At 33.0% G+C, this 15,566-nt stretch overlaps 1 protein-coding gene across 16 annotated transcripts in view; it reads left to right on the top strand.

Annotated features, from left to right (window-relative positions):
* The window catches only part of MAP2 (microtubule associated protein 2), a 310,603-nt gene that overhangs the window by 242,213 nt on the left and 52,824 nt on the right, over positions 1-15,566 (top strand). For 13 of the 16 annotated variants that reach the window (XM_030803699.1, XM_030803700.1, XM_030803701.1 and 10 more), the window contains 2 exons: positions 12,937-13,050; positions 15,078-15,155. In XM_030803699.1, coding sequence (XP_030659559.1) covers positions 12,937-13,050; positions 15,078-15,155 — 192 coding nt within the window. The remainder of the gene's footprint in view (positions 1-12,936; positions 13,051-15,077; positions 15,156-15,566) is intronic. The other 3 variants (XM_030803703.1, XM_030803707.1, XM_030803706.1) reach the window with 1 other exon arrangement.

Consider the following 15,566-nt stretch of genomic DNA (forward strand, 5'->3'; position numbering starts at 1 on the left):
TTTCTGACAAATGGGCAATCTTAAAGCATTTGGATATTCTAAGTCATGGATTTAATATGTGCCTCCTTTAAAGGAGTATACCAGTATCGTCTTGGAAAGATATTATGTATCCTATTTTTGAAGACCAAATGTCACCAATGCCCTTTATTTTCTCTGCTTCATCTTTGAGTGTATAAAATTATTTGCAAATGAGTTCTTAGATAGTAAACAACATTTTCATATCAAATTAGGAAATTTATACATTAACTTTAGGAAATATTGTGATTTCAGTTAAATATAATTCCTTAGTTTCATTTTAGTTTTCATTTTTCACTTAATAAAAAGCTTCCTGTGATCCATAATTTTCTTTTCCTTTGACATATTTGAATGAAAATGCTCCCATTTACATTTTCTAAATCTAATCATTAAGTATTTCAGTGTTTAGTGAAATTCTTCTCCAAGGAGGAGACTAATAGTAGTAATAATAATTATTAACTTACTTTTATAACCACTTTAAAAAAATAAATCAATTCACTGGATACTTTTTCTCCTTGTTGCATTTTGCATCTTCAGCTTATGTTTTTTTATGTCTTTCTTTAAAAATTGGCTTTGGTTGTTTTTCTCATCAGCTTGAAAAATAGAGATTTGTGACTAAAGCATTAAAAAAATTGGAATAAACTTGCTTTCCTTCGAGCTTTACTGGAACACAAATGCTGACCTGGGAAAAGTGGCTTTTTCTCCAAATATTGCACTAATTTGGTGTAGATCACAACGCATGTAAGATATTTATTTTCTCCAGGCCAGTTCTCATCTAATTCTTTGTAAATCCTGATTGCTATAAGAAAAGAAGCAAATGATTGAGTTTGAAGCAAATATAGTAGCCACTTAACAAAAATCACATTTTAGGAGAGGAAGTTCATTCAGTTGGGATAACAGTAGAGGAATAACAAGAGGATAACGAGAGAAGAAGTTCATTCGGTTGAGATAACAGTAGTTGCCTGCTCTCATCTGCATCCTGAAGAAAAATGTGTTATGAAATGCTCTACAGACCACATTTAACTTTCTTATATGATCCTAATACAACATCAAAAATACTGCTCAAGGAGTTGGCTATTTTGGTGACACAGGTTTCCTTTCTAGTTGTATTTCACTCTTTAAGGGTGAACTTAAATTACTCTAGCTGACAATTTATCATCTTATGATGGAATTACTAGATAAGTTTGAATTTAATTTTTTTTGATGTGAAGAAAAAAAACTCCCCCAAATTATACTCATTTTTAAAGTAAATTTTATAATATCCTGCATTTCTTCAATTCTAACTAGAAATGCTTGAGTCTCCTGAGGCTTGAATAATGGCAAGTTTCAACTTTTGCCTGTGTTCTTTGATGCAACTGATTGTGGAAAAACTACAGTATGTAAATAGAAAGTGGTTTTCTTTACCAGTTATGTGGGAAAATGAAAATATGAAATTTGCTCTTTAAAGAGTATTTTGGACACTCTAAACTCTATTTAAAATGTTGAGGTATTTCTTGTATTTTATGCTATAAAATTTCAGGTAAGACACTTTAATTAACATAATGATTGTATTAAAACCATACTTCTCTTCCTATAGCTTTTGATCACCTTCTAGTTGTTTTCAGATCATGTCATTCCTGCCTTTGTTTCATGTGTGCATTTCACAACTGTCTAAGAAAAAGAGCAAAAACAACAAAGTTCTCTGGTTTCATGAGAGTTTTTACTTTTACAGTTTTTTTTAAAGAAAACAAACCCAAACTACAAACTCACATAAAATATTTTTGGAGGGGGTGGTCTCTGTAAAAGTTGGGAGAAAAATGACTGATAAACTAGCAAAGGGAAAGGAAAGGAATCTGAGAAACCAAGCTATTTTTAGGCATATTCTTAGAACCAAGAATTGGTCAACTGCTTCATGATCAGGGCTGCTGTACATGAAATACTGAAATTGTAATTTCATTTTGAAAAACAAAGGTACAAGTCCTGATTTAGAAATTTTCCTTATATGTTGGGAAGAAAATAATATATTTTTCATATATTATCATAGTAAATTGAATTTTCATTGTAATATTTTCCTGAAAATTTCAGGGCCTTTTAATGAAATCTGATTTTCCATATCCTCAGCAAGCCCCACATATCTATTCCATAAGATTGTGATTCTCATTCCAAATGAAGCTCTGTCTTTGTAGACCAAGTATGTTATATGGGTATAGTAATATCTGCCTACCTAGGACTGGCCCTATGCAGAATTAGAAAGTAAATGAAACATGACTTCAGCACTTTTCTATCTGCTTCCCCAATCCCATCTCTTCATTTTCTTCAAGTCAGCAGTCATATGCTCATATGCCTAAAATCCCACCATAAATCCCATTACAAAGCTTAATTTCCTTGCCCTATATCAGGCTACCTACCTAGATAGCATCCTGTTCTTACGTTTTTCTCAACTCTACCACCCCATCAAATTTTATCTACCTTTCTCTTTCTGCTGGGCTCCTACAATAGGACAACCAGAGCTATTACAATAACAAGTTACAGTTTTATGCTTCTAGATATCATTTCTATTCTGATATAGAACTTCATTGTCTTCAAGTAAAGAGTGAGTTCTTTGGCAAATATAGGTATAATAGAGATGGAATTCATGCTTTGAAGGTATTCCTAGAGGTGTGCTTGGTATCAATGAGAAGCAATACAGTGGAGAGATGCAGCTATAGAAATTGGCATGAATAAACAACACTGAAGCAAAATCATCAATGTAAAATTTTATTTCAACAAACATCCCAGAGATATTTTCTAAAGATTTGTATGCTATTTGCAAATTTCTCAAGGTGCATTTGAAATTATTATTTGTTTTTTATTTGTCTTACATAATGAAGAAATAAAATTGAAAAATGTATTTAATAATATTTTCTATGGGATGCGTTTATCAATACAGAATCTAAAAGAAATCATCTTTATTCTAGAATATTTTTGGCATGAAGAAATTTTAAAATTCTATTAAAGTCTTTGCTTTTTACTATCATAATGGCATTGAAATACAAATATGACATTGACCTTACACTTCTTGCTGTAAAAAGAAGATTTGCAAAGTCTGTTGATTTTGCTACTTACAGGTCTAGCAAAAAGTATTTTAACTATCATCAATTTTACATAGTTAGAATTTTTCCAGTGAAGTTGCTCCCCTTCTCTTGGGTTGTGACTGAGCTTTTATTTTACAGCATTATTAAAGAAAGAATAGTAGGATGGTTCAAATTTACTTTACTTTCTTTTGCTTTTTTTTTAAGTAGGTATTTCAGTTTTCAGAAGTTCATAGTGTAATTGATTTCACTGTACCTCCCCCCATAAGATTACTGAAACATGATTATCTGATTATATATTCAGTTATGATTTGAAAATTACAAAGAACTACCATGTCTATTTAATATTGACTTTTAAAGTCTGCCGAGTCGTTTCAAGTGCTTGTGTAAAGAGAATCTTTGCGGACAATACTTTTGTAGCTATAATGATATAAAATATGCAGGTATAGAAAATGAACAATCACTTATTTACAACATTAATAGTTAATGAGAAACTTGCTAAGAAGAAAGCAGATAAGGTTGATGATTGCTGCTATTTGCAAATTGTTAGAAATGTGATAGGACGGGAAGGAGGTTTAAGTGAAATCTAATTATGCAGAAGTCATGTTGGTTTTTCCATGTGACCATTGAGTGTACCTTATGATATATTTTGAACAAAGTGATTTTTCCCATCACATGGTTCCTAAATTCCATATGCATCTAGGTCACAAGGCCTCCAAAGATTTCTAAGTTATGTTGGGGATGAGAGAGAAGGATCAAACAAAAGTTAGTTAAGCTGCTGATCTTTACCATTTTATTGTAACAAATATAGTTTCTCCTAGAAGAAAGATCTGTGTTTACAGAGGTAACTAGTAAAGACTATTCTTGGTATATAGAGAACTTAATTTCAAAAGTTTATTCCAATGACATCTTTTTGGAATGTAGAATTTTTTTCCCATCATATCCTCTGTCTCAGGCCAGCATTGGCATTCCTATGTTTTGCAGCTATAGAAGCATTGATTTCTCCATAAGAAACCCTAGCCTTGCTCCTTGTGCCCAAGACCTGTGAGGTATCCATGTACAGATGAGACTTTAAAAGCATGGACAGACCTCTATGTGCATGAGTACTAACATGTGCATAAACACACACACACACACACACACAATTGCTTTTCCACAAACACACTATATTTTATATTTTGTTTCTCTCACAGTTACTCTTTCTTGGGGTGGATTTATTCAAGGTCTCTGTTTTATTGATATTTTATTTTCCCACTAATATTTAAAATGTATCATACTACATTCCTTTAGCAATGTGATGTATTTTAAGACTTAATGAAGAAGAGAAAATAATCCAATTTCCCCACATCTACAAAGAGTAGTACAATTGTAACAGTTTTGACGAGATGCCAAACAGAACATTTCAAAGTTCCAAAAGTACTGTCAATTCCCTCAGTGCCTTAATGATTGGATTCAATTTACTGGTATTAAAACTATTTGAAAATTTCAGGGGAGCAAACCTCTCTGGAAATTTCTCTTTCTCAAGTTAAGATTGATAAAATATTACAAGCTTAGTTAATTAGTAAATGTGTAATATATGGGCTACGAACAACATAAACATGCAATACATTACTCCATTGGACAGCCCCAAAACCACCAGCAGCAGAAAACTTTAACTAGAACATGATAAATATAAAGCTAAATTGTAACGATATTGGCTTACCATATTTCTTCTGCTTAAATGTGTTTTCTGTTTCCCTACTTTCAGCTGGGAACTTAAAATTAGAAGCAACATTTTCCAGTAGGTACTATCTCTGATCTGTGCTTTTCTAATTACCTTTGACTCCATAATGTAGTGTTTTTAACCTGTGGTGTCCTTTCACTGATAATAGTATTAATTTACTACATTTTCCTCCTTGACCAAATTTAAATGCTAGGCCAGTTCTATTAAACTCTAAAGACTTCATTTGAGTACATTAAGGTATAATCTAAACAAGATTGTGGGGTTTGAGCATGTACGTGGAGGTAGAGGAAAAAAAAGAGCAAGAGAGGGAAAATTCTCCTATGATTATACACTGTACTCACAATCTTAGTCTACCAATTTGTAAATCCATTTCAGAAGAGGACCATATGAGTGACTGTGGCAGGATCAGTCAAAATTTGTGGCCACTACTAGTAAATCTTGAAGAAGAAAAATAAAACATGTCCTTCAACAAGATTGCCCTCCTTTAAACACAATTTAAATGTAGGAATACCATATCTTACTCATCTTTGTATAACCCCTAGTGACTAAGAATAGCTCCATTGTCTATAGCAGGTGCAAAATAAATTCTCTTAAATTTAAGTACCCATCAGAGCCAAATTTTGTGCCATCATAATTCTTTTATCTTAAATGCATTTGTCTCCGTTAACTAACTTCACCTCAAATACATTTTTCCCCATAAACGAAATTGATCCTTGTTTTAATCACTAAATCTTTAGAAGAAATATCTGGGGAAAAAAAAGCTGATGGGCAAAGATCTGTAGCTGCAATGTTGGCCAGTGTGACCCCTGAGATTAATAGAAGTCTGTCTAGGGTGAGACATGCCAATGCTGGCCTCTAATTAATGCAAAGGTGCCAGGGAAACAAACAAATAAAAACCCAACAATTTGCTTCTTTAATTTCCTTCATCATCAGTTGATTACAGGAAATAGTTTCAGAGGAGCCATTTACTCTCCAAATTGAGCAAGGAGTAGAAGCAAAGAACTTTTCTTCTTCCCCTATTTTTGTGAATTCGTCTAGGGTCTTTGTTTAGCAGAGTGCTTCAAACTACACAGTGCTTTCCTTGTTGATTAGTTTCCATCAGCAGCAGCAATTAGCATCGGTTTCCTAGGAAACCATTCTGTACCCTACTGAGAAAAACCTTTTCTTGACAGGAGCATTCTGTCTAAAATTGTTTTGTTTTCCTTCTTCCACAAGCGTACGGTAAGCTTATTTGTCATTTTCTTTGAACACAACATTATTATACCAAAGATTCTTAAAACATTTATAGGCTTTTTTATTCCATATGGTTGAATTTACAGGCACTGTCTCTTACTTTTCTCTTAACAACCTGAAAGAAATCAACAAAAATATGTTCTCAAGCATATGCCAAGGTGCTCGGATTTTTTTGTTCAGAGTCTAATTGGTGAACCTTTGCACGTTCAAGTAATCATAGCTGGTCCTGCTGAAAAACTACAGGGTGCGAATTCAAAATCAAACTTATGGGTCTACCAACAATGTTATATATCACTCAGAAACAAGTTGAAACTTCCGGGATCATTGAAAAAGTTTCATCTCCATTGCTCTTATTATTAATCAACCAAGCAATATTGATAGATAAATATAACACAATAACTTTAAAATGTGCTAAAAGCAAAGCCTGAGGTTGTCTTAAAATTTTTGTTGTGGCAAATAGTGTGATCAGAAGAGCATGGCAGTGGTGCAGCATGAATCAGTATTAGGGAAAAAACCAGAGGGTCATGATGGCTATAAATGCTGAGTAGTATGATATGACAGTAAAGCAAAATTTACCTTATGTACCTTTTAGTTTAAATAATAAGTGGCAGGAGCCTGATGTATTGTCTGTTAGGGTCCCAGTAGTGGCCCAACATTTAAGCAAGGAGGTACTCATTGGGAAAAGTGACAGAATCATCTCAGTGTCTGACAAAGCTTTCAGATCTTACCTACATTTTGTCAATCAAATGATGTTCATAACAGAACATCAAGAATGATTAAAACAGTGGTACCTAATTTAAATAAGCACTTGATTTATATTATTTTATTTAATTGCCACAACACACCAAAAGATGAATACTACGCTTATTCCCACTTTACAGATGTACAATCTGAAGGTTAGAGAGATTGTTACTTAACCAAGGTCTTTTGGCTAGTAAGAGATGGAGACGGAATTTGATCCCAGGTTTTCTGACACTAGAACCTACTTTTATATAAAATACTGATGTAAATCATAACAGTGTCTAAATGGGACAAGCATATCTTTATCCATTATTTTGCCAGTTTTCCCATCTGGACAATGTGTAAATATGTGTATTAAATAACATCAGCAAGAAATGAAAGTGCCTACTGTAACAACTTGTTATACAAGGTTGCTTAATAATGTTGTATGACAGTGTGATGTTTATTCATTAGTTAGGTGAGATGTAAGTAGCTTAGCATGATACCGTTTGGGTTTCTTCAAGTAGTTTTTGGTGGATGACAGCATTTCTCAATTAGTTTCTCATACCTATTAATCTCCTGTATGTGTTTCCACTAATATGTTTCCTTAATACCAAGAAAAGATATTATTTGTTTCCAGAGGACTGCTTTGATTCTCTTTTCTAAATACTGACCCCATCTTTGTTTCCCAGGAAAAGTTTTCAAGACAGATTTCACTTTTTATCTTCAGATGTTTACCTGGATAGTGATGATCTGCTATCATCTATTGCTCTGTTGCTTGGATTAAATATTTAAATCCTTTATTCTTATCAGCCTTTGACAAATAGCATTTTTAGAAATTATGAGATGAATTTTACTTAGAAAGGTTCCTTTTTAATGTTTTCCCTCTAATTGATTTGTGAGCAGATCCAAGTTGTCACTCATGCATAGCCATGACATGACTTTACAGGCATGTTATAATATTTCTTATTACTTATAGAAATTGTCTCATTATCATATTGACACTACCGATAAAATAATAACAAATTAACGTTCAAATGCCAATGTTAGGGTCTTACTGCAATGCAAAAACTACTGTTAATTACATCAAAACCCTGACATTCATTCACAAAAGACAGAATGGAACATTCACAAGAGAAAGAATAGAAAAACATATTGTATACACTTATTAACTAAGATAATTTCTAACATAAACTAAAAAATGTCCAGTGCCAGAACATTTTATAAGTTCAAAAGAAAGATAATTGAGCCTTTCAAAATATCAGATTACAATAAGCAGTTTTATGTTTGTTTAATATTTTCAGCTATGAAGATCGGAGTTACCTTTCAATTACATATAATGAATAATAATTCCCCAATTTATGTGTAATCTAGATTCATCTTTAATCTTCTAACAACTAAGTCCTGGTTATAACTTCACACATATGTTTGGAATAAAAAGCAAGAAAAAAAGAATAGGAAATATAAAAAGGAATAGAAGGTAGGAAAAGTAAGCAATGAAAAATTAAAATGTAGTCTAATCTCTTACTTCAAAGAGAATTTTTCATGTCACCAATTGTCTTCAGAATTAGACAGGATTATCATACCTTTTAGAGCACTGTCCAGAATAGACAGTCCTGAATTGGGACTTGCTGGACGGAATCTTGAGCAGATGGTAGCCCAGGACCTATGCATCCAGGAAACTGGATGTGAAGCCAGAAAATAAATAACAAAGACAATATTTACTTCTCTCATATCTTTGCCTTGGAAAAAAAACACTTCCCTTGTCCATTAACATAGCCATCAACATCAGTGAGTGATATTGGATTAACTATATTTTCAGATGGTTATAATAACAATAGCCTAGTTGGGCTGACCTTTAGTGCATATCACTATTGCTATTTCTTTAAAGTAGAAATATTAAAGTAGAAGACTCAGAAAAATACATGACTAGGGGAAAATAAAGATGCGCTGGTGAAGGACTATCTAGAAGTTTTTATTTTATTTGTATTCCAGTCCTGTTATATAAATATGTGCCAGGCCTGTTATATAATTATGTAATTGAGTCCCCACAGCACCCTCTGAGACAGGTACTAAAATTATTTCCATTTTATGGATAAGGCATCGAAGCAAATGAGACTGAGTACATTTCATAGTATGAAATAACTAGAAAGTAGCAATGCTGGAATTTGTACCCACATTTTCTTGAATTAAAGTCTGTGAGATTCCCTCTGATGTGTGCTGTAAAAAAAACAGCAATCAGTAATCCCCTAAATATATAGAAAGACTAGATGGATGGATGGATGGATGGATGGATGGATGGATGGATGGATGGATAGATGGATGGATGGATGAGGCATTTAATAGACAAATGTAGAATCAGTGATGAAATTACATGTATAATCACACACATCATAATCATTACATTTATATTTTTATAGGTCTGATTTTGTGACTGTCTTTCCTTGTCTTCTAAGTTTGTTTGGAACGTTTACCATTAATCTTCCCTGAACTTTACACAAACTCTGAGTGAATTTGCTCCTGTCCCAGGAGTCATGCTATAAGGATGAAGCTCACGCAGTAGATTTGCTGATGAGGCTTCCAGTGAGAGAAGCCCATCTCTTCCTTCCTTAAGAATGCTTCTGTCTCTGCTGATGACAGCCCTTACTTAGAGGAAGATTTTAAATTAATTGGACCAATTGAAATTCCCAGAACAATCTTAGGCTCCTGTTTTCCTAAATTCACTGTGAACTTTATATTATAAAATGTGTCATGCCCTATTTGAAAAAGTTTAACAATATTATTCTCTAAAAACTCTTAAAGATAATATGTCAATTAAGTCAATAACTTGTTTGACTATGCTAAAATAATATTTCTCAAATTCTCTTAAATTCCTTCAAAGAAGAAAAAATTTACCAATTCTTCCTTGGATTAATTTTTTTTACAACTTTTGGTTAAACATATACAAAAATAAAATTAACTTATTCATGAGTTCTAATTCCATTATGGGACATAAACACACTTATAAATTCATTTTCTCTGAAACAACAAAACCAGTAAAATTCAAACTCTCTACTGCTTCCCATCTACAATAAATGATACTGCTTTGCTGAAACTAAATTATCACTCACGATTAGTACTGGCTGATACAGTGCCTTTGTTTAAGTTGGACATTTCTATACTGAACTGGAGACAAGTAATACTTCTATTCTCCTTTTGTCTCTGTTTCAACTATTTTCAAAGTCTATTTATACAGTGTACCACAATGTTATTTGGGCTACACTTGTATGAATACATCCTTTATGTATTAAATCCACCTATCCTTTCTTATTAGCTCTCAACACTTAAAATAATTCTCCATGGTATCAAAACTGTATGCTAAAACACAATCCCAAAGAAAAATACTGAAATAATGTAGAGTTGCTCAGTTATAATTTGCTCATATAACCAATGGATACTTATTTATTTTGGATTATCTTCCCAATCTAAAAAAAAATGAATACATATAAAACACTCTCAGACCCTAAAAATACTTATCAATAGTTAAACAAGAATGCAGGACCCCCATTTAAGAAATACTGTTTTGATATATATATCAAATACTTAATAATAAATAAGATAATTTGAGGTTTTAAGGTTACTAAATGTAGTAACAAGCATGAATTATTTCTGAATTTTTGTAAATATTATGAACAAAACCTTTCATATTAATTTTCTATTCTGTCAAAAAAAATTCTGTTAAGCATCCAATCTGAATAAAGCTCAATAAGAGAAGCTTCAAGAATTGCGCATTGCAACACTATTCACAATAGCAAAGACATAGAATCAACCTAAATGCCCATCAATGATAGACTGGATAAAGAAAATGTGGTACATATACACTGTGGAATACTATGCAGCCATAATAAAGAACAAGATCATGTATTTTGCCAGGGCATGGATGGAGCCATTATTCTCAGCAAACTAACACAGGAACAGAAAACCAAATACTGCATGTTCTCACTTATAAGTGGGAGCTAAATGATGAGAACACATGGACACATCAACATCAAGGGGAACAACACACACTGGGGCCTATTGGAAGGTAGAGGATTGGAAGAGGGAGAGGATCAGGAAAAATAACTAATGGGCACTAGGCTTAATACCTGGGTGATAAAATAATCCGTACAACAAGCCCCCATGACACAAGTTTACCTCTGTAACAAAGCTGCACATGTACCCCTGAACTTAAAAGTTAGAATTGTGACAATGACAGAAGACAGTCCTCGACTTGGGAAACTTTACATAGTGTGGGAGATAAGCCGTGTGAACCAGCACAATTCCATGTGAGATGTACTAAATGCCATAGGAAGATACTACAGTTTGCATACGTGCTAATAGAAAGATGCAAGAATGATCCAGAAGACACAAAGGTCATATATATATATCTCCCAATTTCTGCCATGATTGTTTCACCTCTTTATTACACTCAATTTTTCCATAAATCACTGGGGTGCTAGAAGAAGCTACCTCACTCTACTGATTTTTAAATATTTTAATTGCATTAAAATTAATATATGTAAGTGGCAATTCTCAAAACCTAAAATAATTCTTTTTGTAACATTATTAAACAATTTAGAAGTCTAAGCACTATCTTTACAGCTAATTTAATTTTCTGTAGCCCTTTTTGTGTACTCTTTCCCATTTAAAAAAACATCACTTTAGGAGCCCAGCCTTTCAGCGAATGTTCAGAGAAACCCCACCCAGCAGCCTGGCTTTATGAAAACAAACAGCCCTTCCTTCTCTATTGCCCTCTTCACTGAGTAGCATAGCAGATGATCTTCCTCATAATGCTTTGATGACTGTTAATGTTATTTATTTAACTGGTGTAACTGTGAAAAATTCTATTCCAACACTAAAACAAATATGCTAATAAGATAGTATTATCTCTTAGAAATAAAATAGTCACCTTCTAAAGGTAAACTATCACAATATCTAACATGGTCTATGAGATATATAGGTAGGTAGGCAGGCAGATAGGTAGGTAGATAGATGATAGATTAGATAGATAGATAGACAGACAGACAGACAGACAGACAGACAGATAGATGGATGTTGCTCAATTGTGGCTAATCACTTGTTGCATAGCTTCCAGCTATAATCAGGAATGGAATTACAATGATGTATTTTAGATAGACAGATAGCTGAGCAGGTCTGAGAGTGAGTATGTTTCCTTCATTCATACCACTAAAAGAGTTGATATATTTCCGTTAGTCATTCACTCACGACTGTTAGAAAGTTTTGTGATTATGTGTTTGTTATTTCTTCCATTGTTCTGCTTAGGAGAAAGAATATTATAATAGTCAGGGACGCTAAAAACTAGTTATTTGGCATCTCACAGACCGATCATTTTAATTTTGAGCCCTCCTTTTAAAAAAATGAAACTAAGATGATTTTATGTCATATGGCTTTAAAGATCTTTAAAACATCAACTATCTAGAAAAATACTAGTTCTTTAGAAAGAGACCATCTGGCATATCATTGCCATGTATTTCATTAAAACTTCATCTTTCCAGATTCTTTATAATTTATCTTATTTTCACTGATCCTGGGTAATGCTATTTAACCACAAATAGATTTTCAGATTTTAAATAATGGTATTTCTGCAAATCAAGCACACAAGCTTATATAAATTACATTTTTAGAATAGTATAAGAAAACTATAAAACAAATTTAAGTTAAATTCAAAATGAATCCTCTCTTCTCTCCTTGAATTTGTTTTACTAAGTATAAAGAAATTAAATTGTTTCTATTTTTGTAAACAGCTTTTACAAAATAAAGTACCAATTGCCTTCACATTGGAGGTTAGGACTTCAACATATGACTTTGGGGGCAGGGGATACAAACATTCATTATATAACAGAGATGTCATAGACTTCAGAGTTGAAAATAAATTTCTGTTGTTGAAGCCAAAAACATGTTCAAATACCATGTAAGTGTTTTTTCTCAGTTCTGTGCTCATTTTGCTTGCTTAGCTTAGCTCCTAGAATACCAACTTCTTTTCTTCTTCTTTTTTGTATATATGTGTTTATGTTTTCTCTGCAATTAAAAAATTATGTTGTACTTTTTAGGGGGAAGAAAATGAAATTCTAATCCACTATACTGTTTGGTTACTTTTCCTCTTTGCTTTCTCAGACTTCTCATCATTATATTTTATTTTGTTACTGTTTATTACAGAGGAGGTGTCTGCAAGGATAGTTCAAGTAGTCACTGCTGAGGCTGTAGCAGTCCTGAAAGGTGAACAAGAGAAAGAAGCTCAACATAAAGACCAGACTGCAGCTCTGCCTTTAGGTAAATGAGAAGATTCTCAGGTCAGGGACTGTGTCTGTTGCACCCTGATCACAGGATAAAGTCTTCAGGTTCAAAAGATAGGCCATATCTTGTACTTCATCCTTACGTGTAACATTCATCAGACACCTTGACTGGGTATGCACTAGCACCTATTTTCATCTTTTTCCACTGGTTTGTTGTAGTGTTTGCATAGTCTTTAGTTAGGGTGGTGAGCTTACAGTTAGACTTTTCCCTAAGTGGCCCTTAATTTTTTCATTTTCCAGACAACTAGAAATAGTTATTATTAAAATAAAGCCAATGCATTATTTCATGACCTCCAGCCATAAGGATAATATACTAAAACTTTCATAAGAGATGATTATTTCCTTTACAGGTTTTGGTGAATGATTATACTGTAGCCTTGTTTGGGTCTTCTTGAACTGACTACACAAAACCTATAGCCAGAGCTTTGTTATAATCGTGAGTGACTTTGTATCTTATATGAAGTACTGAACTTCACTTGGTTCACCTAAGGGCGCTGAGAGAGTGCTGCTCTCTCCCTTAGTAACAAGACAAATGCCCTCCAGGCCAGGCAAGTCATTTAACGCACGCTTGCCAAAGGAAACACTCTCAGCCCAAGTCTTGCTGCCCGTACTTATAGATAGATAGATAGATAGATAGATAGATAGATAGATAGATAGATAGACAGACAGATAGATAGAGAGATGGATGTATATACACAAAGAGATACAAGAAAGGAGACTCTCTTAAATTCAATATATATATTTATTTCACAGGTATATACACGCGAGTCATAGAAAGGTATGGTTTTAAAGGCCTAAAAATAGTACATATCCATTTCCCTCTCTTACAGTCTAATATATCCATGATATTTGATTTTTTTATCAGTATTCCTTTAATTGTCTATTAAAAAGTAAGTAATAAAAATAATCTGCCCTCCCAGAATAATAATTTATAATACACTCAGTATTTTCAGTACTGTGGATTTTTTTAATTATTAAGGACTATTTTTCTCTTAAAACACATAAAGAAAGAATTATCTAAATCTAAAACATTAACCTTCAGTTTATTGTTCACTTTTATTCCTTGAAAGAAAAGAAAACTCAATTTTTTAAAACTTGAAATCTTAAAATACGCCATGCAGAAGCCCGTAGGGTAAGGAACTAAAAAGTCACCTGTCATCCCAAAGCTGCCTCTAATAACTACTTTATGAAGCTGAAATTCCCCTAATATTTAAAATAGATTTAACCACTGGCCTTAAATGAGAAATATTTCCTTTTGCAATTTCTGTCATATGAGGGGATCACAAATCATGTAAGTGTCTTGAAAAATAAAACTTACATTAACTGTAAATGAATTACATCTTTTAGAACCTTTTTCTCTGGTGCCTCTTCATGTGTATTGATTGCTAAGACCAGAAGTTTACTCAGCGCATGGTTTTTGTCTGAAAGTTCACTCAGGCTATGAAAGCTTATTTTTCCGTTTCTGAGAATACATACAGAAGATGGGTTTTGAAATTAGACTCAGTGAACAAAAGGTTGTTTAAAAAATATGTTCCCTAAAATAACTATGAGTGATCAAGATAACACGTTTCCAGATTGAGCAGTTGAACAATAGAGCGTTCTAATAGTTTTTTCAGTCAGTAGCTGAATCCAGACTAAAAACGCCTGCCTGCCTGTGTGTGTTTTCATATGGTAAATTAGGGCCAAAATGAAATATTTTATTAATTGAACAGGTAGACACATTAATGAGATTAATGATGGAATTTTAGCAGGCATCTCTAATCTGTTTTTCTAGAGATGATAAAATCATTTTTTTTAAATATCAAATGCTTGTCTTATTTTTTAGTTTTTCAAAAATGCATGAATCAGGTAATGGGCCTAAAAATAAACCAAATGCGGCTTACTATTGAATCTTTTTCTGAATTTTATAGAGAGGTCTTTTTACAAATGGCAGAACTTCCTACACATCTACCAGCCTAAAAGGATTAATTATTGCATCTCATTTTTCCATTGTTTGATCTTTAGCAGCTGAAGAAACAGCTAATCTGCCTCCTTCTCCACCCCCATCACCTGCCTCAGAACAGACTGTCACAGTGGAGGAAGGTAAGGCCTATTGGACTTTTCAGGGTTTGTCTTCTGATAAAGGGTGAACAATAAACTTCAATCAAAAAGCTCTGGACTTTGGTATTGGTTAGTATGTGACCAAGCTTTGGATCTATCTGTTTCAAATAATGAAGAAGAAACAAAGACTTTAAATAAATAATCACTTATTTTTATAAAAGCAAAAGTAGAGGAATTTGGTAAATAAAAAAGAAATCTGCTTGATTAAGGAAAAGAATTTTGTGTTCGGTTGCTAAAATAACTGTAGAGAACCCATTCACTTTAGAATGCTTTAACAGGGAAGATACAATTCTACCTTGTAAGTGACTGAACAAAAATTAAAATAAATATAAATGTAATCTCCATAATAGTAGGGGTCAGATTTATCAATGAAATCAACAGTTCCTTATGAAA

This window comes from Nomascus leucogenys, chromosome 22a (assembly GCF_006542625.1).
Source record: "Nomascus leucogenys isolate Asia chromosome 22a, Asia_NLE_v1, whole genome shotgun sequence".
Classification (NCBI taxonomy): Eukaryota; Metazoa; Chordata; class Mammalia; order Primates; family Hylobatidae; genus Nomascus; species Nomascus leucogenys.